Here is a 23,900-nt window from a genome sequence, read left to right as displayed (position 1 = left end):
AGAAGGCCCATTTGCAAAGTTATCAGTACCACTCAAAAACATATAAATGACTCAACTTTTTCCAGAAAAAATAAGACTATATTGAAGCTTCTACAATGCTTCATTTCTTTCCCTTTTAGCGTAGTTATTTATTGTACTCCAGTTTGCTTGCCATAGATCTAAAGCTTCCGTTACCTTCTGGATTGCAGGGAGACATAGGAGACTATGGTAAAGGGGACTGTTCTAGCTCATCAATCTTCGTTTTTGAACATTCTTAGCATAGCACTAGATGGCACAACAAGTTAAATGATTCAGAATATTGGATAAAAGACACTGATGTTTGGCTGGTGACAAGATACTGATTTAGGACTTGACTCGCAGATTTATACAAGTGAATAATCTCAGGTACATCAGTAAGACTAGTCATGTGGATAAAGGCTGCAATTCCTTACTTATTCTGTTCTGCTTCCTTCTGTTTCAAACTGCAGTACTATTACATTTTAATGGAGCTTTGATTTTTCATGGGAAATTTGAAATAGTTCTACATGCAAGACGCTTTTGATTTTCTGTTCCAGTATGAAACATTCAGAACAGAAGAGGAAGAGAGAATAAAAGCCCAGGGACAAAATGTCAGATCATCAGTATATTTCATGAAGCAAACCATCAACAATGCTTGTGGAACAATTGGACTTATTCATGCTATTGCAAACAATAGAGATAAAATGAACTTCGGTAAATCTTTTCTCTTAATATACTTAATATAATTTTTAGAGGGTAGGTGGCGCAGTACTCCTTTCATAGCGTTGACTCTACTTGAAAATTCTTTAAAAGACACAAGTAGAAATTCGCCATTAGTCTTCTTGTCTTAATTATACAGCAGCAATACAACACAGACTTCTGTTAATTGGTAGTCATTAAGAATTTTTAGTAATACAAAGGACACTAATACAGCACATAGTTAAATGAATAAAATATAACTCCAAATTCAAAGTAGCAGATCCATATTAATATTTCACACCATAATAAGAGTCTGGTGACTTTAAATTGTTTTGTCGTTGTATGCAGTGGAATAGAATATGTTGCATTACAGGCTTAAGTCTCCTTTCTGGATGTCAATAGACTGTATGCCTTGTGTACAAGCTTTTTGACAATGTAATGTTTAATATTAGTCTAGGAAAAAATAATACAAATCAGAATTGTTCCTTTTTATTTCTTCATGTTGTAACCTTTCAGTTTTCATCTAATTTTCTAAGTTGCTGAGAACAGAAAGAGGAATTGAATGATTTATTAATTTATTATTTATTTATTTTTAAGAATCAGATTCTACACTGAAAAAATTCCTGGAGGAATCGTTACCTATGAGTCCTGAAGAGAGAGCCAAATATTTAGAAACCTATGAAGTGAGTATCTTTTTTTTATTTTGTTTTTTTTCTCCCTCTTTTTAATATAGTAGAATTGTTAGCAGAAATAGTCTTGCATCTAAGCCCTGATCCAGCAAACACTGATGTGCTTAAATAGTCCCATTGTTGTAAATGGGGCTGCTTACGTGTTTAAAGTTAAGCGTGTGCTGAAGTGCTTTGCTAGATTGAGACATGAATGCTTTATTGTAAATGTTGTTTGCTACTAGTGGGGAATTAGTAATCTCACTAACACATGGACGACTTTTTTAACAACTGTTATTTGATTTTCACTTTGCATGAAACAGAATTACAGTTTTAAAAAACTCTTAACACTTTTTTAAAATACTTTAAAAAAAAATTGAGATCTTGAGTATATAGCACAACTTTACTCTGCTTTGATGTAAACTTCCATAACCTACAAGTTAAAATGAAGAAAGTGGAATGAGTCTTTAAATACCTGCTATTTTAAGAAATGATTTTTTTTTGTTTGAAGTCTAATTAAACATATGTTCTAATTTCAGGCTATTCGTGTTACTCATGAATCCAGTGCCCATGAAGGTCAGACTGAGGTATTCCATTTTTTTAATTTTGTTTATTTTATGAACATAATACTTTGACACAATGTTTCAAGTAATTTGATTTTCAACCATTATCATATTTTCTTTATTTCATGTAGGATCTACCCTAGAATGAAAGTTGCCAGCCTCAAATGTTCAAAAATCATGACTGGATTAAAAATAATGAGATTTTTTTTCTTTTAGTTGGGGTTTTTTATTTCCCGTTAGGTTTCTGAGCCATTAGGGTGCCTTGGGTCACATTTTCAAGCTTTTCTCCATAGCCAAGAAAGTCTGGTAACTTAATTTTTTAGTGAAAACAGAGATTCTCCTGTAAGCACATGGAGTTGGGGTTTTAAGAAAAATACCAAATATTATAAAACTTTTAATAAAATCACAAGAGTTGATAACATTGTACTTTGCATGTTTTGTGTCAACAGAAAATTAACTCTGACGTTAACTTTATAAACAAGATATAAGTTAGTCATTGAAGCTGAACAAATGGCTGACACTTTTTTATAACTTTCTTTTTTATACAAGACAAAACTACTTAATGTTGGGAATACAAATCAGCAAATGTTAACACCTCATGAACATGGGTGTGATGTTGCTTGTGTACAGACAACTTCAGTTAAGCTCTAAAATCTATGCTATAAACTTTGTTTTACAACATTTTAAAATTATCCAGTCATTTTCAAGTTTGTGGGCGAGAGACTTGTATATGCTTCTCAGTCAGTATTAGAATACACCCCTGTGTAAAAAGCAGGTCTGTGTTATCTCTGGCAAATCTCAAGTTTTTCTTCACTGTGCATTCTCCAAGTCATTAAATGTTGTACTAAGCCTGGAAACCTAAATATAGTTTGGAGTAATGGCAGCATCTGTATAGATTTTTAATACATGCATTTTTTTTGTCTTGTCTGGACTAGGTGGAGGTTGGGAAATAGGGATTAAAATGGACGATTTTGTTAGCTAGGAAAAGGTAGAGAAATGGCTCGAGTTTTATGCATCTAGGAGGCAGTTGAAGCTTCTGGCAGATAAATCTTTCTCTCTTTGCTGACAAATGGTAATTTGCACCTGTCTTGGAGCTCATTTGTATTAATCTCAAAAAGAAAACACTGTGCCAATTTACATTTGGTTCGTGTTTGGAAGAGTATCTTCACAGCCAATGGCTACAAAGTTAGCTACTTTTTAAGTGAAGCCTTAGGTTTTGGAGCACAAAACTTTAAAAAGGGATAGATTCTCCTGTCACTAAGGGGGAAAAACATAGGCTTTAAGACTAACTTCAGCATAATAATATTAATCTAGCATAAGGTAGCTTTCTACCTACTCCCTAAGTTCCCTTGTGGTCACTGAGCAACATCTGAACTAGTCTGTCTACCAGTATTTTTCCCTAAGCCACGTTCATTAGCAGGGGAATCCATACTTTAGATGTTAGTGGTCCTTTTAGTTATTTTCCAGATCAGTACATGCTTTCCTAGATGTGCGGTAACAGTCTATGCAGAGCAAATTTTACCTTAAATCTCTTATGACCTTGCTAGTGTCTCTGTATTCTAAGACCTTAGAATACTTCACAACAGGTCTCAAGGAGCCTCTGTCTGGGGACAGATTGAGGCATAGGGACTATATGCCCATGGCTAGGACTCTGATTCGCAGGATTGCATCACTCTCATCTTTTATTTAAGAAAAGTACACTCTCTGGCCCTCATCTTTGAAAACAAAAGATTGAAAATGTCACCCAAATGTAACCAATGCAGTGATGTCTGCAGATTCAGTCAGACAGCTTGGAACATCTCTAAGAGGAGTGAACTGGTTTCAATACAAGCAAAAGCAGGAAGTACTAGTAAAGTACAACATCCAAAATTATAGGTGGAAAAACATTTTTTGTTCCCAACTACTTAAAAATAGGATATTAGAACATGCTTACTGAGAAGTGGGTACAGAGTGGATTGCCTGTAGCAGTAGCAGCAAAGGTTTTGTTTTTCAGGTATAGGGAAATAAAGGTTTCCTGGGTTACATGGCAGACTTTTGCAGAGTAACCAGACTTCTGAATTCAGACTTATGGGAAAACCATCAATTCTTTCTAAATAATGGTTTTCATTAATAAAGTATCTTTCATTACAGTTTTTTGGGAGGATGAAAAAACTGTGCCAGATGTTTGACACAAATGAGCAAAAAAACTTGTTTAAAATCTGTTGCCACCACCTTACTTCATCAAATTCAAAAAACAACTTTCCAAAGCAGAGAAGAAGATTCAGACTGACTCCTGAAATAACTTTACTGGAACAGATATGATTAAGTAATAAGCTGGTGGCTGTCCACAGAGCTTGTCTAACCTAAGTAAAAGCGGGCTGTAGAACCCTGCAGCACTTCTAGTATAAGCTCTAGGAAACCTGTATGTGTAATATATGGAAAATTTTTGTAGAAGACTGAATTCTTAAAATAACTGTAAAACAGGAGCTTTGGTTACCTCGCTACTGTACCCTCAAAGAAAAATTAAGTTGACTTTGGCACAAGCAGCATTGCCTAAAGAATGATATGACGATGCTTTGGATTAGAAAAGCGTATATTTGCAGCTAAATATCACATTACCTTCTCCTGTATCTCTAGGCAATGATATAGAACAGGGGTCGGCAACCTCTGGCACGCGGCTTGCCAGGGTAAGCACCTTGGCGGGCCGGGCCAGTTTGTTTACCTGCTGCGTTGACAGGTTCGGCCGATCGCGGCTCCCACTGGCCATGGTTTGCCATCCCAGGCCAATGGGGGCTGTGGGAAGCGGCGCGGGCGAGGGATGTGCTGGCTGTGTTGCTCAGTGCTTCTGCAACTACTTCGTGCTGGGGGGTAGGGAGAAGGAGGCAGAGGGCTCCGGCATTGCCTCCTGCCAGGCACTGCCCTCCACAGCTCCCATTGGCTGGAAACAGGGAACCGCGGCCAATGGGAGCTTCGTGGGAGGTACCTAGAAGAGTGGCAAGAGCCGCACAAGCAGGGAAGCCTGAGCCCCTCCTCCTCCTCCCCCAGGGGTTGCAGGGACACGGTTCCAGCTGCTTCCTGGAACGGAGCAGCATGGAGCCGGGCCAAGGCAGGCAGGGAGCCTGCCCTGGCCCCAGTGAGCGCCACTGCCACCCCAGAACCGCTCTAGGTAAGCGGCACCAGGCTGGCGCTCACACCCTGAATCCTCCTGCACCCCCAACTCCCTTCCCTGAGCCCCGCCACATCCCACACCCCGCCTGCACCCCAGCTCCCTGCCACATCCCACACCCCAGCTCCCTGCCCTGAGCCCCCTGCCACATCCCACACCCCTCCTGCACCCCAACTCCCTGCCCTGAGCCCCTGCCGCATCCCGCACCCCTCCTGCACTCTCTGCCCTGAGCCACCTGCTGCACCCTGCATCCCTGCTGCACCCCTCTTGTACCCCACACACCAGCTCCCTGCCCTGAGCACCCTGCACACCTCCTGCACCTCAACTCCCTGCCCTCAGCCCCCGCTGCACCCTTTCTGCACCCCCTGGGGGCAGCGTTGGGGTGGGGACTTCAGGGAAGGGATTGGAATGGGGCAGGGAAGGGGTGGGACAGGGGCAGGGCCTAATTGGAAGGGGTGGAGTGGGGGCAGGGCCAGAGGCAGCGGGGGGCGGGCAGTGATGCGGCCCTCGGGCCAATACACTAGTCCTCATGCAGCCCTCGGGGTCATCTGAGTTTGAGACCCCTGATCTAGTAATCGAGTACATCAGGGCTCTGCACTAAGCCCCTTTTTGTTCACATTGATGCTTGCTGCACTTACAGAAAACATCCAGAGAGTGGCACCCTAGTGTATGCTTTTTGCAGATTGATGTGCTCATGGGGGAGAGCAAAGAGGAAGGGGAAGAAGATTTAAAGATATGGAGGAGTGTACTTGAGAGAAATGACCTGAAAATCAGAAATAGAACAGAGTATATGGTTTGTAGATACAGCTTTGTTGCCTTCCTGCAAGGGATCACTGAAAGTCTGGAGGGGCAGCCACTATCAAAGTTACGAAGCTCAAGTACCTAGTTTTGATAGTACAGCTGAACCCAACAACAAACTAATAAGCAGAGAGGCATGTACTAAATGGAGAGAAATGAGCGAAATCATCTTTAATAGAATGCCTATCAAATTGAAAAATAAGATCTACAGGATGGTAATTAGGTTTGTACTTTTGTATAGCTCCAAACGCTGGGCACTGATGAAGAGGCAGGAGCAAATCTTGAATACAGTGGAAATGAAAAGGTTAAGATGGATGCTTGGAGATACAAGGATAAACCATGTTAGGAACAAACGAATTAGGGGAAGTGTGAAGATGATACCAATTATAGAAAAGCTGAGGGAATCCAAACTTACGTGGTTTGGGCATGTGAAAAGAAGATCAGAAGAATATATAGGAAACAGGATGTTAATCTTAGAAGTAGAGGGTAGGAGAAGGGCTGGAGGACCCAAACTGGATAGATGGATGTTATACAAAAGGATTTGATTAGCTGCAAAGTTTCTGACAAACTGCTTCAAGAAAAACTGGAATGGAAAAGGATTCAGAGCCAGCCCCATATCCGTGAAACTAAGGCGAGGAGGAAAAGAGAAGACGATGACAGTGGGAAAATATACCCTAGTATACCATCTGTTATGGAAGTATAGAAATAATCTCCTACTGTTTGACATTGTACCACTTCTGGTTTTCTTGTATGCTTCCTACTTCTGGCTACCAGGTGACCGCTTCAACTACAGCTGTGCATGTTTGTCTAAGAAAGATGAGACCCTTGAACTGAGTAATTCTAGAATTGTTGTACCCTGGTTGCTGTGTAGCAGTATAACTGCCACCCCTTCTAGTGGCAACACATAACTTATTATTTCCATTGCAACTTGACAAACAATTCTGGCAATGAGAAATTTAATTTTGGAAAATCAAAATGAACTGCTGCTTTTAGTTTCTCGTAAATTGAGAGAATTGGTCTCAAATTCACAGTTCACTTATGGATTCAGCATTGTGACTAGGACTGATACTTTTTTAGAGAGATTGGAGTTGTAGTAACTCTGAAGTCTCTTGAAAACCCGTAAGTTGGAATCGTAGTTCAGCTGGACTTCTTCCTTATCTTGAACCATGACTGCAAACCCTAGGCTATAAGAAGTTGTTTAGCATGCCATCAGAACTGTAAACTTGCTTGGAATTTAACATGCTCAGGCTTCGATTGTGATCACTGTGGTTAGCCTTGGCAATGGTAAACTGAAGAGTGAAGACGTTCTGTTTTCAACTGTTGTAAAATTTAGGCTTTCCAAGATCTTTGGTTTCCTGGGTCATTATGATTTATTGGTTGAGAAATAACATGAAGGAGCTTGCCATTATCTTTTTCCATGGAGCGTATAATGGTATTTTGTGTATTTTGACATATAGCCCACGTTGGTGGTTTTTTTGGCCAGGAACCCATGTGACCTCCTTAAGGAATGGTTTTTGCAGCTTCTCCAAGGTTCCAGTGATACTATTGCTGCCATTATAACTATGGGTCATAATAGTGTTTTTTACAAGTTTTAATACTCCAAAACATACTCTGTAAAGGAAAGGAAATTTTAAACATTGTATAACATGACCAAAGTATTCTTAGATATAAATTCTTTTTTCACTTTCTATCTTACATTTTTACTGAAAGGTTGGGTATACATCTTCTCTATACAAGAAATATATTTACAATTACTTTCACTCAAACTCTGATTCATTGTGTTCCACTGTCCCTTGCATCACAGTGGAGTATTTGAGAGAGAGAGAAAGATGTCCGGTCCAACTCTGATACTCCCAGTTGCAGTACTGGAAGGAATACAAGTAACTATTCATTATTGTAATAAAAATATGCTAGTATTGAGCTAGCACCCCACTCCGCCATCCCAGCGCCCCCTCCCGCACCCTGAACTCATCATTTCTGGTCCCACCCTGGAGCCTGCACTCCCAACCAGAGTCCTAACCCCCTCCTACAGCCAGCTCCAATTTTGTGAGCATTCATGGCCCGCCATACAATTTCTATTCCTAGATGTGGCTCTCAGGCCAGGAATTTTGCCCACTCCTGCCATAGAACCTCAGCCACTTCAGGAGGATTCCAGATTGATTTGACTGAAATAACTTTTAACAAAGTTTACAATGGAGGTGAATTAAAAATGGAAGGGTATTTAGGACTTTAATCTGGACACTACTTATTTTCAAGGCCCTATGCCTGAGGCCATTTTCTGGCTAAATAGTACTCTCAGGCGCTTTTCAAAATATGCTTACCTCAATTATGGATTGGATTGTAAATTGCAGGGAAATACACTGTAAAAAAAAAAAAAAAATCTGTTTAACAGTTACAGAGCCTGTAAGTAATTCAGGCCAAAAACTTCACTTGTTGGAGGGATGCCTTCTAAATTGTAGAGATGTTGGATTTTAAATCTGCTATTCTTAAGTACCAACCTGTAATATTTCCTTCTGCCATTACTAGCAGCTGTTCAGTAAGCAGATAAAGCACAGGTCAGCTAACAAATCTTCTTCCCAGCAATATTGTGGAATCATATGAAGCATCTGTCGTTCAGAGAACTTGCATTTAATTGTATACATCATATTTATTGTGCAGTATTATTCTAGTATAATTCTTACGTTTCACTTCTCAAATATGATCATCAGCATTTAAGTGAATTTTCCTTTTGGGAATAAAAACCTTATTCTGATTTTTGTGTTAATAAAGTTGGAGGCAACTTAATATAAATCTTGTTGACATTTAGGTGGTAGTATTATGTTTGAAACATTTTACAGTGTGTTCCTATATTAACATTTATACTTATTCAATAAGTCTATATATACACAATCTGAAATTAAAATTCAATTTTTATTCCAAATTTCTCATCCGTGCTATAACATAGATGGTATCAGTTCCTGTGATAATTCTGGAGTTTATTTGCCACAGATAATAAGTACGCCAGCTTTTTTTGTCATTTTAATTTGTAGTTTCATGAAGGATTTTAACCCTCTAGAATTTTCAGCATTTTGCAGTAAGGTACTTCAACTACAAATCCTTTCATCTTGTGTAATTTCATAGCCCAAGAGTCTCCCTTTTCCCTTATTCTTGCTGATTGCTATTATGGGCCTTGGTAGAGGATACCATCTAAAGCTGTGTTTGTGGTTTCCAAGTCTCCAATTAAAATGGAAATGTCATACTTAATCGAATCCTTAATGAATATGCATAATCTCTAAATATAGAGGTGTTCTGGAATAGCAACAGTCAAAATAATCTGTATTGGCTCTTTCTATTAAACATTAGAGTGCTCAGATCATTTAAATAGTAGATGGAATTTAAAAATATCAGACCTTGTACAAATATTTTAAAAGATACTTATGCATTGAATTAAGTGACTGCAGAAAGTAATCTTCTTAATCAAATACTGGCAATCTGCCTTCTATGGATTTCCTAATACCTAATAATCTGGACATCACTCTTGTCTAATTACTATTAAAAAAAAAAAACAAAACCTTAAACTTTTCTTTGATAAGTCAAAGAAATTCAAGAGGCAAGTTGATCATGATAATGAAGTCCGAATACAAGGAGAAGAGATCTCATACTAGAGGGCTCTTTAATATAGCAGACAAATGCATAAAAAGATCTAGTGGCTGGAAATTGAAATTAGAAAAAAATGAAACTGGAAATAAAATGTAAATTGAGTAACAGTTTACCAGGGGATAAGGTATCTATCACTTGTTGTCTTTAAATCAAGATTAGGTACATATCTTTCTCAAAGATGCACAGACTGTTTGGCATTAAGGATGAATTACTTAGTGAAATTCTATGGACTGTTATTCAGGAAGGGTGATTATATGGCCTTAGGAGTTCATTGTCCCTTACAGACTGGAAAAAAGGCAAGACGTGAGGGATGTGCTTTAATTAGACTGTACTTTTATTAATTTAACTCATTTGGGAATTATCCAGCAGTAATTCAGACAGCACACATCCTCATATCTTCCACTGCACCCAGAGGGTCTGAATGGCTGCACAGCGACTTCCAGCAGGTGGAAGGGGATGCCAGATAGAAGGGTTGAGCCCTGAGAGTGTGCTTCGGAGACCCCAAGATTGGGGCAGCATTTGGGCTTGAAATACTCCTGGGATCCAGAGTGGCAGGGGCTTGGATTCCCCTTACAGTAGTCAAAGTGGGAGGCCAGTAAGCGGTGCTCCTTAAAATCTGTGATATCTGGTCTGTCAGCAGAGCCAGCCTTAGTGGTGGGTGATGCTGGCGATTGCTCAGGAGGCCATGATTGGGGGGTAAGCAATGGTGTCCCTAGCCTCTGTTTGTCAGAGGGTGGAGATGGATGGCAGGAGAGAGATCACTTGATCATTACCTGTTAGGTTCACTCCCTCTGGGCCACTGTCGGTAGACAGGATACTGGGCTAGATGGACCTTTGGTCTGACCCAGTACGGCTGTTCTTATGTTCACTGTCCAGGTGTTGCAAGCTGGCGGGCTGGGGCGGCTGGAGCGGGGGTGAATGCAGGCAGTGCTTAATTTATAATGAAAGAGGTGCTGCGGCCCGAGAGCAGTGGCTGCTGGCCAGGCACCCAGCTCTGAAGGCAGGGCCACAGCCAGCAGCAGCGCAGAAGTAAGGGTGGCATGGTATGTGGTATTGTCACTCTTAGTTCTGTGCTGCTGGTGGCAGCTGTTGGCCGAGAGACTAGAGGTGCTGGGGCTATGAACTACAAGCCTAGGTGTGGTGGGGCTAAGTCTCAGCAAGCCCTGGCACAAATTAAGCACTAAGTGCGAGCAAGCCCGGGGTTGGAGCCCCTGGCCAGCCGAGTGGGGGGTGGGCCATATTGCCTGGAGCTGATAGCCTGGTGGGCAGGCACACGCAGGAGGGCTTGCCCCTGCAGAGCCCCAGGTCCCACCCTTTCCATGGGCAAGGCTGGGGGCTGCACACTTGCTCTCCTCCTGGTAGGTTGTCAGGGGGTGTATGGCCCGGGGAGCCTTTGGACTCAGAAACTCCTCCTTGTGCAGCCCTTCTGGGCTCCAGGGCCAGGAGCTGGTCCTTGCACCCTGTGCCCCACGCTGCTGTTCTCAAACACAAAGAAAGGGCGCCAAAATACAAGTTTGCCCAGGGTGCTAGTCTTCCTAAGGCTGGCCCTGTCTGTCGGGAACCAGATTCCCTATGGAATGAGTCCCTGCACCAGACACCTACCACCTGTTAATTTGCAACTGCTTAGACTGTGTCAGTGACTGGGACATGGGCAGTCTTAGCGGTTAGAGTAGGAGTCCACGCTGAGGGCAAGGACTGGTAACTTGGAGCGAGGCAAGGCAGGAGCAGGGCTGGGAACAAGCAAGCGCAGGAGCTACCACAGCCATGGGTGAATGCTTAGAGCTGCCACTAAACTGCTGCTGGGCTTAAGAGCTACTCTCCTGATTCTTCCAATCAATCACAGGGTGTAGGCAATCTGGCAGCCTACTACATCCCTACTGCACTCACTAGGTTGCCCAGAGACTGGCTCTGCTGCAGGCCCTGCTTCCTGACAAACTATGCCTCCCAACTTACTTAGCTAGATCCTGGAGCTGCTTTGGGAGGGTGAAAATAATACCACTCAAGCCAATCTGGCGGTGAGAGAAAAATTAGTTTCCAGTTCCAGAAAAGTCAACAAATATGATGCCTACAGCCAGCCACAAAAACTTAGTCCTACTTTGATCCCATGGGTAGGAGGGTAAGAACTGCTGATTTGGGCATGAGAGCACATTAACCTCTACCTGGTGCACAGGGAGATAATGGCTTACATGAGTCCCTCTGACAAGCCCCCAGCTCAGGTGATGTCCTCCCCTACCATCTCAAAGGAAGGGGAATCCTTAAAGGAGCCATGACCCCATTCTTTCCACTGGACCAGAAAAAATTCCTTTGCCTTTATAGTTTCCCATGTTGCATTCTGGCCTTAAAACCTATTCAGAAACACTTACCTGAATTTATTCATAATGTTCTTAAAACAAAAAAAGGAACAACTGGAACACTCCGAAATAGGTGCCAGTCATTGAGAATGATAAATTATGAAGGGAAAAATTCCTGCTCCTTGATCAAAACTCCTTTTGTCTTAAGTCTTACCTTACTTAGACTGTAGGATTTAATAAAAGGTGTATTTTAAAATAATAGTAAATGAAGGAAAAAAGATAGAAGGTCATAATTGAGTCATGTAACTTGCCTAAATGGAATACTTGGCTAAGAATGGTTTTATATAAACTTTTGATTTACGCTAGCAGATTTAATAAGTTGTATGTAAATTCAGCATCCCTTATGTGGGTTGGCATTACCAGTGTTGTCTTGGCAGCTTTTATGCTATCAAAATACTACACTCTATTTTTTTCAGAGCAAAAATATACATACTGTAAGGCAATTTCCTGTCAACTGTGTTTACCCAGCCAAAACTAAATTCCTACCCCATAATTTTTAAAGCTTTTTGTTGTTGTGTTGCTAGGTAAACAATTACTGTATTTGCAGCTTCAAGAAAGAAAACACAAACCTCTATTACCAAAATAGGCAAGAGATTTGCAGAATTGAAAAACCTCATAGTCTGAGTGGGCATTCCATTGTGTAGGGAGGGCACTGAGGTCTGACATGCCAAACCACTAGATATTGAGATCTTGATCAGCAGACCCATGCCTCCACATGTAGGTCCATTGACTTTGGAGGGCTCTGCAGGAGTCGTTCCTCAGGATTTGATTAGAGATTTTGAGTATTTTGATGTGTGTGTTCTGAAGCTTTGAGGTCCTTCTGATATGTTATAAACATTTGAAGTATTTTCCTAACTCAGCAGTAGTCTTTCCTCTCAATACCTGTTCAGCATGAAGAGATGAGAAACTACAGTAGTGTAACTGAAGCATAGCAGCCATCAGCTCCTGCGAACTTCTCTCACCCCACAAAACTTGTCTGATCCTGCTGTTGGATTGTATCAATTCCCTCTTCCTATAGCTGGCTATACATTCTCCTTTCCTGTAGAGCTGCTAACATCTAGGGCCTGATCCAAAACACATTAAAGTTATAACTTTTGGATCAGGCTCTAAAGACAAGGAGCATATTACAAACCTCTACATGACCCTTCACCATGGCCCAGATGCTAAAAATCCCATGACATCCCAGGTATACTCATCTCTGAGTGAGTGAGGTTTGCAGTTGTTCTTGTCCTTGTTCTTATTCAGGAAGAATCTATTTGATTGCCTCTTGCTCTGTCCTAAGTGTATAAGGCAGTGTGTATGGCACAGAAATTTACTGGACCCTCCTTTTGTGGGGAAGTCACAGAATGAATATAGACAAAAAAGGCAAAATGGCAGGTGGAAAGTTGTAAAAGCAGAAGGCAACATTGATATGGATTTGTGATACGGGATATAAGCATCAACTTGACACAAAGGTAAATTTCTATTTTGCAGCTATTTGCATAACTAGTTAATCACATTACACATTGGGCCTTTGTAATTCATTAGAACTGTTTAACACTTTGTACTGTATTGAATATACGCTTATTGACTATATCTTGTGGAATTACATCTTCTGTTCTGCATACATACATATTCTGTAAAATGAGAGACAGTTGTGCTTGAGTCACTTTGTTATTGCTTCTGTGGTCTTTGTGCTAGCAGCAACTATTTGAATCATTTAGTCCTAGTGCTTCCAAAGATATGAAAGAACAGAACAGAGATTTCAACTTACGTTAATGGCAGTACTGCCATTGACCTACTTTAAAAGAATAAGGGGAACATGTATCAAGTTGCATACCTTACCCCCCGTAAGCCTTTCCAATTGCTATCCTTCTACACTAGGAATGTACCAGTATGGAAACTCTGGGTTGCGCTGCAATGATGACTTGATCCACTTTTAATCAGAACTGTACCATACGGTTTTCTTCTAAATTACATGAAAACCTGACTTTTGGGCTGCGTATATGAGGACAGGATATATCCTTTTGTGTCTTCTAATCTCTCCCAGAAGAAGTAGATATGATTTCAATCACCTTCCTCCTTTCTTCCAGCAATCGATCTAGGATACATTTGTTAAACTTGTCTTCATTTTATGAAGTTTATTGGGTGTGAATAACTCAACTGTTATACCGAGTTCATATCTGTCTAGCGGGGAACTTCTTCAGATTTGAACCATATCTTTTGTTAATTTCCATTTTTTGTTGTCATATTATTGTTCAAATACAGCCCATTCCTAGGCATGAAGCTTCCATGCCGATGCTTATTAAAGCAATACACAATACAGAAAGTCAGAGACTTTGCAGTAGCCTAAACCCTAGATATGTTAATTCAAGTTTAAGTGAGTTAAGTATTTTGTTTAATATTTATGAAGTCGTCCTCGTCCTTGCTGTCCTTACCATCATTGTCATTGCAACCTCAGTTTAGCCTGTGCAGAACGAAGCCTTCACCATTGTGTCGCTCTGCATCTCTCTCCTAGGTCAAACATAACCATGTAGGTCCTGCACAGGCTACCAATCCATCAATCCGTCTTCATTGTTGGCAGCCATTGATACGCCTTCCTGTTGGGCTCCGTTCTGTTGTAAGTGTAGTCCATCTTCAGTCTCTACACATCTGTTGTTTTTGTCTCTTAACCATCCTTAGGGCTCTTTTCCCTGTGGAACAGCAAGCATGTATCAGTCCATGCTTTGCCTCCTAAGCTTTTTTGGGGGGGAAGGTTTTTTTTTTTTAACTTTAAAGATAATTTGGCATTTGTGAGCTATTTTTCCAAGTATACAAGAAGCTTGCCCTTTATGGAACTGCTTGTTCTTCCATAAGCTCCTCTTCAAACCTCTGTAATCTTTACCTCATCTTTATGGTCTTTCAGTTGGTTCTGCTAAACGCACTTCTTAGCAGCTTCTAATTCTTTGCCATACAGTGTGATTTCCCCTTCCTATGGTTTTATATCCTGAGCCCATTTTCCTTCTTCTTTTCAGTTTTGAGCCTTGCTTCACAATCCTTTGTGTTTCAGCAAAGATTAAATGTCTCCTGTAGTTCTGAGGTGGCTTAGATACTTTCTCCCTTGAGATCCTATTATTTTAGCTGCAAAGTTTGTAAAATTCACCTTTTGGTTGAAGATTAAAATGTTCTGTAAGATGGTGGTTCCTTATCAAATATTATGCTTCAGCTTTTTTCTCTTCATTCAGGAGGCTTGAATATTCATACACTAATTGTTCAATCTATATTTGTTTATTTAGTATGCAACATTTTTAGATAGTTGACTGAACTCTCAGAAGCACTAAATTGAAATAGAATGATGGAGTGGAAATTCACAAAAATAAAGTCTACTACTTTCCAACGTGTGAAAGATACATATCCTGAGATGGATGCTACCAAGTTACAACTGGGATAGCTATCTTTCTGTTTCAACCAGTATAATCACATTGCTATCACACTGCTAGAAATTTGCATTTGATTTATGTGGATTCTGACTAAACTGAAATAATTCTGACTGTGAGCCAACTGTAAACTAAATAATTCCCCAGTCTGAATAGGGATATGGAAATCTTTGTTGTTGGCACAAACATATTCACCTACAAAATACTTCCATTTCTTTTAGTGTATTTATTTTGTTCATTATGATTTATATACCTCAATGTTGAGACCCTTCCCCATGTACCTTTCCATTTACTTGGAGAACTACTCTTCAGATGTTTTATTTTATTCTGTTACATAGATAGGGAGTAACTCAGACTGTTGCAAATCAGTGTTTGGGAACTTTATGAAACTTTCTAGATTTTTATATTCAGGGCTTTATCTGGTTTGTAACAAATAAAATTTGAGAACATTATTCAGTGGAAAACACACAAATTAAAGGAAAAGAGGTTATATCACCCTTGGCCTTCTCATTAGCATTGGTAAATCTGTGCCATTCATCTGTCTTAATATTCAGTGAGGAATATTTTTGGTTGTTTTTAAGTTTATTTCTGTATATTTAGAACACTTTGCCTAAAAGTTGCTAGTGAATATTTGTATATTCCCCCTCCCCCCCAATAAACGTAGAACAAGTGAAATCAAGGATGCAATTAAAGTCATTTCTAGTGCAACTAGTACAGTACATTGAGCCTAAATGTTTTTGGATAAACAGTGTTCACTCTTTGTGGACATGGGGAATCCAACCATCTATTTAATTTACTTGGGCGGGGACACAAACACACACTGGTCCAACACTCCTGTCTCAATGTTCTTAAATTGTAACTTCACTCAGAAAATTAAATTAGTGACTTTTGACATGATCATATCTGTCATGAAAATTAAACAGTGAACCGATTTTGAATCCATTGCTCATTAACTTCAGCTCACTTCTGGATCCTTTAGATTTTTCTCTTTTCTTCTTGGCAGGTTCTCGTTTTAATCTGACAGGAGAGATTCAACTTGCATGTCCTGTAAGAGGTAGAATTTATTATTAAAAACAACTCAGTGGTAGTCCTTGAACAAGGTGTCAGACACCTTTCCTGAGCCAGACAATTGTCTGGAATGCAGTACAATAGGCTTCCACCGCTCTGTCTCCTTTCTTCCCTTCACTTCAAAACTCATTATGTGTGCCACAATTGTTACCTGAAGTTCAGTTCCTTCAACTCCATGCTGAGTACCCTCATCTCTGGCTTCTGTCCTCTGTTTCATTCTAAATGTATTAATCAAGGCTTCTGATTGCCTCTTTTGCTTGGAGCGGTGTATCAGAATCTCTAACATTCTTGTCCTCTTGGACCTCTTCATTGACTTTGACATGGTTGATCAAACTCTCCTTGTCATCTTGTCCTCCCTTCTCTATTGTGATAGCACCACTACTAGCAAACTAATTCTGTTGTTAAACATCTTTTTGGGTGGTGGTGGGGAGAGTCTTCCCTCTCCCACTCAGTGGGGGTTCATCAGAGCTTTCTCTTGTTCATCCACCTTTCTAAGTCATTGTAGCGGAGTGGACACCCGCTCCTGCCCTGAAGGGCTTGAAATCAGCCCTAAAAGAGGGCTGCAGTGGTAAAAGCTGCCCTGGAGAGGGCTGCAGCTCTAAAAACTGGGCTGATTGGGGAAGTGGCCGCAGCTGGGCAACACCCCAATCAGGCCACCGCTAACCTGTATAAAAAGGCTGAGAGCCAGGAGCTCAGAAGTCTCTCCCTACGTTCAGGGAGAGAAGGGCCTGGCTGCAGGGAGCTTACCTAAGTGCCTAGAGTGTAGCAGGACTGGGGAAAGGCCAAGGGAGCCAGGGAGCTCCGGCCTAGGAAAGCCCCAAGCTCCAGGCCTGGTAAGGCCTATTAGGTACCGGGTTGCAGGGGACAGCCCATGGGTAGGCAGAGGCAGCAGGTCCGAACCCCTTTTCCTGTGATGAGTGGCTGATACTGCAGTCTGCCCCAGTGAACGGAGACTGGGCAGTAGCCAAGACTGAGGCAAAGTGGGGATAGTGGGTGGGGGTCCCCTGGGAGGGGGAGATCCAGAACTGTGGGGGTACTGCCAGGGGGCAGCACCCAGAGAAAGGGGCACCGGGGTCCTGGGAGGAACATGGGGCCAGTGGCAAGGCGGATCACTGGCCTGCAGAAGGCGCTCCAAGGCTGGGAGAGCTAATTACCGAGGACAACCAGCAGGAGGCGCCGCAGGGGTGAATCCCGCACTGTTACAGTCATCTTGTCTGTTAACATCTTCTGTCAACTATGTGCTCACTGCTAACAAATTAACCTTTCCTCTCTGACTTCTCCCTCTTTAAGAAATCTTACATTTCGTTCTGTTGTTCTAACATAAGAATGGCCATACTGGGTTAGACCAATGGTACATGTAGCCCAGTATCCTGTTTTCTAACAGTGACTGATGACAAATTCTTTCCAGAGACTGAACAGAATAGGGCAATTATCAAATGATCCATTCCCAGCTTCTGGCAGTCAGCGGTTTAGGGACAACTAGAGAATGGTGTTGCATCCCTTACTATCTTGCATCCCTTACTACCTTAATCACTGGTGGACATATGCTCCATGAACTTACCTAATTCTTTTTTAACTCAGTTATGCTTTTGACATTCACAACATCTCCTGGCATGAGTTCCACAGGTTGACTGTGCATAGCATGAAGAAGTACTTTCTGCTGCCTGTTGATTTTGTTGGGTGACACTAGGTTCTTGTGTTGTTGTGAAGGTAAAAACTTCCTTATTCACTTTCTTCACATCATTCATGATTTTATAGACTATTGTATCTCCCCTTAATCATCCCTTTTCTAAGGTGAACAGTCCCAGTCTTTTTAATTTCTCCTTGTATAGAAGCTGTTCCATACCCCTAATCATTTTTGTTCCCTTTCTGTACCTTTTCCAATGCTAATATATCAGACCTGTATACAGTATTCAAGGTGTGGGTGTACCATGGATTTATATAATGGCATTATTATATTTTCTGTCCTATTCTCTATCCCGTTCCTAACATTCTATTAGCTTTATTTTTGACTGCCGCTGCACATTGAGCAGATGTTTTCAGAGAACTATCCATGATGACTCCAGTCGTCTGATTTAAGTGATAGACTACATATTACAGTTAGTAGTTCTGCAGATTCATATTTGAGTTCCTTCAGAACTCTTGGATGAATACCATCTCGTTTTGGTAACTTATTACTGTATAACTTACTTATTTTTTCCAAAGTCATCTCTATTGACACCTCAATCTGGGACATTTCCTCAGGTCTTTCACCTAAAAGGAATGTCTCAGGTGTGGGAATCTCCTTCACATTCTCTGCGGTGAGGACAGATGCAAAGAATTGACTTAGCATCTCTGCAACAGTCTTGACTTCCTTGAGTGTTTCTTTAGCACCTCAGTCATTCAGTGGACCCCCACTGATTGTTTGGCAAGCTTCCTGCTTCTGATATACTTAAAAAACGTGTTACTGTTGTTTTTTGTCAATATTGCTAGTTGCTCCTAATTCTTTTTTGGCCTGCCTTATAATAATTGATTTGCCAGAGTTTATGCTCATTTATATTTTCCTCTGTAGGATTTGACTTTCAATTTTTAAAGGATGCCTTTTTGCCTCTAAACACCTCTTTTACTCTACTGTTCAGCTATGGTGGCATTTTTTTGGTCCTCTTACTGTTTTTTTTATTTTATTTTTTTAATTTGGGGCATGCATTTAGTTTGCGCCTCTATTATGGTGTTTTAAAATAGTCTCCATGCAGTTTGCAGGCATTTCACTCTTGTGACTGTTCCTTTTAATTTCCATTTTAACTAGCGTCCTCATTTTTGTGTAGTTTTCCTTTTTGAAGTTAAATGCTACTGTGGTGGGTTTCTTTAGTATATTCCTCCCTACAAGGATGTTAAATTTAATTACATTCCAGTTGCTGTTAGCAACTTCCTGGATATCTATTGGAAGTCTTGCTACCAACAGTCTTTATTCTCATTGTTTAACACACTGTCTTTCTTCCAGTTACTATAGCCTATTACCAGGGGTTCACCTCTGACTCTACAGAACCGGGCAGGTTCTACAATGTTGTCCAAGAACCAGTCTTCTCTTTCCATATTGCTAAAACTTAGGCCATTATCTCCTGCTTTGTGATCTCCCTGACATTCCACAATCCCCTTTGAAGTCTTTTCCATATATGGAACATTTGTCCTGAGCTGGTCCACAAGGCTGTTACCCTCATGCAACTCCCCCAAGAGACATATACTCCCGCCAAGGAGTTAGACAACTAATAAAGATTAGGCAAAGGAGCCAGTTGGAAATCTGCTGTATCATGATAATAAACAACCTTGCTTGTATATTCTGTCCCTTTTGCTTCATCCTTCTGGTATGTCTGTTGTCCTTATAATTTATAAGCTCTTTAGGATAGGGACAGTCTTCTCTTTTTTTAATCTTATTTTTCAGAACTTTAGCATATCCATACAGACATACTCAAATACAGTGACAAAGAAAATATAACAGGAATATGGATTTAACAATAACTCAGTATGAAATATTCATAGATAAATACTCCTGAGTGTTATAAGAAATAATTCCCTAACAACTCCCCTGTGCCTCCCCCCAAAAAATCAGAAGCACAAACTGATTCCAGGTAGACTGGAATGCGCTCATTAAACTCTAACTGTCTTAATAGTTGGATCTTGTGCCTCTATCAACTGTCAGTTTTTCCATGAAGATGGTGTTGAATGTGGGGATTGTAGCAGATTTCTATTTTTGTAAAATGACTCTCTTGGCCACTGTAAGTGCTGCGACAATCCATTTCCTGGCATTACTTGAACATGATCTTCTAGAATGCCCAAAACATAGAGACTTGTCATAGGGTAGAAGTTTCCCCTGATCACCTTAGAGCACCACACACTTCCTTCCAAAATGCAGATATACTTTGACATTCAAAGACTATATGAGACAAGTTTGCATTGGAGCTGTCGCATTTCCAACATGTACTATGAGAAGTCCAACTTTATGCAGTCACTCAGCAGTCCAATAATCTCTATTTAGAAGTTTCTTCTGAAAGAAATACAAAAACAGAGAAGTTGATGTTCTGCATATGTTGTATCAGATATTGTCCCACATGTCAGAGGAAATGGAGATGTTTAGCTCCTTCTCCTATTTTTCTTTTATGATATAGTCAGCAGGATAAATAAGGAGTTCAGCCATTTTTATGCGTTACTTATAAAATGTATTTGGCTAACACATTTTTTAAGGTGCACTTCAAGTGAAGTGTTATTTATGGCCTGCCAACAATTCCTCAGCTCCTTTATAATTTTGAGTGAAAAGGAACTGTCTTCTAATGTGTCTGTACTAAAGATATTTTGGATTCTACTGTGATACTAATGAGAATATATTGGTATGTCTCTTACTCACTTTTTAAATGTATGGATAACCTGCGATTTGTAATTTACAATTAGGAAGAAGACCTGGTCAAACAGTGTCTTAAGGTTTGAAATTCTTATTTAAAGAACTCTTTCATTGATGGAAAACAATAACTTTCTCTTTAACCTGGTGATAAAATTACTGAGATGCATCAGGTTTCCTAGGCCATGAGTTTTTTGTGCATGTCTGAGAAAAACATTTATGTTGTGAGAGAATTAATTTTCTATTGAACCACAGCTTTTGGAGATCGGAGGATGTAGCAGGAGAAAAAAATAGAAGTTTTGGAGTCAGAATAAAAGCTGAAGTTGCCCACTCTGATGTGATGTAATTGAGAGGGAAGTCCAGGAGGCTAAGAAATGGGAATTACTGTTGAGGTTGAGGGACAGTCAAGTAGATTACATCAACTTGTTAGAGAAAAGTCAGAGAGTTGAGTGTAGTAGTTTTGGGGGGCAAAAGAGTGGGGGAATGGAATGCAGAGAAGATGAAATATGGGGAAACATGTCAAATAGGTTAACTCCCTGTAAGGCAGAAAGTTCTCAGGGAGCACAAGTCAAGAAATTTCACAGACCAGGAATCTGTTGGTGAAGACTAGAGGAAGAATTGGAGAAGAATTAGTATGGGAAGTTGAGGGAGAGTAACAGAAGTTAATGGACACTCACCTGAGACCAGAGACTCTGTGTCCTGGCCTCTAAGAAGACATTGTATCCAGGTTTTTGGGACTTGGATTCCCTGTAAACCTAGCAGTATGGTGGCCTGCTCTCTCCCCTGGTGTCTTGAAGAGGAAGCAGCAGTTGGCAGAATGAAGAACTGCACTTTAGTTAAACCCAGTAGTTGAGTGGCAGACACTACTGATTTGGTCAGTTTAAAGTCATAGAGCTATAGGCCAGAAGTCACCATTAGATCATCTGATCTGACCTCCTCTTCATCACAGGCCACCAACACCGCCCAACATCCACGCACTAAACCCAACAACTGAAATAAGACCAAAGTATTACAACTCTCCGGAGACTAAACTATTATGGACCACAGGCAAAGAAGAGACGGCACCAAGATGCACCAGTGCTTGGTTTTCCCTGTCTTGGCTGGGAAATTATTGAATGAGATATAGGCTGATAATCGTAGCAAATGACCCACATGCTGCAGAAGAAGGCGAAAACTGCCCAAGGTCACTGCCAATCTGATATGGGGGACAGTTCCTTCCTGACCCCAAATACGGCAGTCAGTCAGACTCTGAGTACGTGAGCAAGAACTAGCTAGCCAGCCAACCACCTGAGAGAGATTGGTGCCACCTCAGAGCCCTGGTCCATCCCATCAATGTCCTATCTCAAGCCATGGCCATCCCTGATGCTTCAGAGGAAGGAGATTACAAAAATAAACTCCCAGAGCACGTTGTGGGGGAAATCCCTTCCTCACCCTTGCTGGTGGCCAGCTGAATTCCTGAAGCATGAGCTTTAGGAACATAAGACACAAACCAGAAGAGAGTACCAATCCTCTGTCATACAATTGCACTTATAAATTTGTCTAGCTCTCTTACAACTAAACAAACTGTTTTGCCCCCACGACTCCTATTGGGAGACTGTTCCAGAACCTCACCCCGCTGATGGTTAGCATTTACTTCTAATTTCCAGCCTGAATTTGTTCATGACCAGTTTATATCCATTTGTTCTTGTGCCAACATTGCCCTTTAGCTTAAATAGTTATTCACCATCCCTGTTATTTACCCCTCCAATGTGTATATATAGAGAGTAGTTGTATCACCTCTCATCACTTATACAGGTATCCTTGAAAGGTAATAGCACTGGTGACATTTCTTGTGAACATTGTTATCATCTTGTTCATCATTTGATCTGTGTTGAAAGTGCCTGGATTACCATAGTTTTCATTGCGTTGCATGTACACAGTTCTGTGCAGGGAATATAGTTCTAACTACAGACCCAATTGATTGTGCAGTGTCCCCTACTGGTACAGGCATTAATAAGGTGTTGTAGAAGCTCAGATACCATTGGGCCCTTGAAGAATACAGGAAGTAATTAGTCACCCACATTTTTCCATCCCTGTTGCAATGGTGATCCAATATCAGGTTTACCTGTGTGGAAAGACATCCAAATCTTTTTTGCCAAAAGATGTTCCTTTAATATGACCTTAAAAACTGGCCTCACATGGTGGGAGTTGGGCTAGTGACTTGTTCTTTTTGATGGTGAGATTGAAGTGCAAAGCAATTCAGGTTCCTGTGGGCCTCCTTTTCTTTCTTGCTCTGATAATACAGAGCTGCCACCAATTTCCTTGCTGCAGAAACTGCAGTTTCTCCCACTTTGGCAAGATCTCCTAAGCAGTAAGCTCCTTTTGTTTTAACAACATTTAACACGGATTCCCCCCCTTTCCCCAATACCAAATAAGGATGATCATGTCACATGCTGTTAATGTGTGTACAGCAGGAAGTATGTTGCAGAAGTCAGGAGTGAGTGTGTCACAAATTGCATGCACAGGTATGAAGCAATGCTTGTCAGTTGTGCTGGTCTTGGTGCCTGTTTCAATCCAACAGGTTATGTCTATGTTCCATTTTTGGAAATAGGTGAACAGCATAAGTGTCGGGTGACCTAACTACTATGGTTCCTTTGACACCAAGAGACCCTGAATCATCCTTGTGTCCACTTCCTCCTGAGTACTGTATAAGTCTTGGGCTTCTTCAGCACCCCTACTGGGGTTGGACTTTGCTAATTTCCTTTGGAAAACCTCCAGCAAGAGGGGTGTTTGTGCTGTGTGTACTCCTATGCTCTCAGGTGCATTTTGAACCATATATTCAGAGGAATTTACAAGTGACTGCTTGTTGGATGCCACGTTTAAAAACTCTTTCCATGAAGTCCACCAATCACCTGGCATTTCTTACATCCAATTTCCGATCCTGTCCAGCACTGTCTTTTTCATCAGTTTTCAGAGTTACTGTTGTGATACCTCTCAAAAACTTCAGTTACAGAATTAGGTTTGCCAGATCCCTTTAGGACCTGCCTCTAGTACTCAGCAGCCAATTCACTGAATGTGTGGAATTTGTCTCCAGCCATAATTTGTATGACAGCCATGGCACTTATGATGTACACTATCGTTTCTTTGTTGCATGCTCTTAGCTCATATATTCTTTCAGCTTAAGCCTCCAGCTGCTGCACTAATTCAGCTTTGCCTGTTCTGGTCATTGTTT

At 40.9% G+C, this 23,900-nt stretch overlaps 1 protein-coding gene across 3 annotated transcripts in view; it reads left to right on the top strand.

Annotated features, from left to right (window-relative positions):
* The window catches only part of UCHL3 (ubiquitin C-terminal hydrolase L3), a 59,219-nt gene that overhangs the window by 21,164 nt on the left and 14,155 nt on the right, over positions 1-23,900 (top strand). For all 3 annotated transcript variants that reach the window (XM_034758340.1, XM_034758339.1, XM_034758341.1), the window contains 3 exons: positions 555-711; positions 1,294-1,379; positions 1,901-1,948. In XM_034758340.1, coding sequence (XP_034614231.1) covers positions 555-711; positions 1,294-1,379; positions 1,901-1,948 — 291 coding nt within the window. The remainder of the gene's footprint in view (positions 1-554; positions 712-1,293; positions 1,380-1,900; positions 1,949-23,900) is intronic.

This window comes from Trachemys scripta, chromosome 1, assembly GCF_013100865.1.
Source record: "Trachemys scripta elegans isolate TJP31775 chromosome 1, CAS_Tse_1.0, whole genome shotgun sequence".
NCBI classification, from domain to species: domain Eukaryota; kingdom Metazoa; phylum Chordata; order Testudines; family Emydidae; genus Trachemys; species Trachemys scripta.
This window is presented reverse-complemented; position numbering and strand designations above follow the sequence as displayed.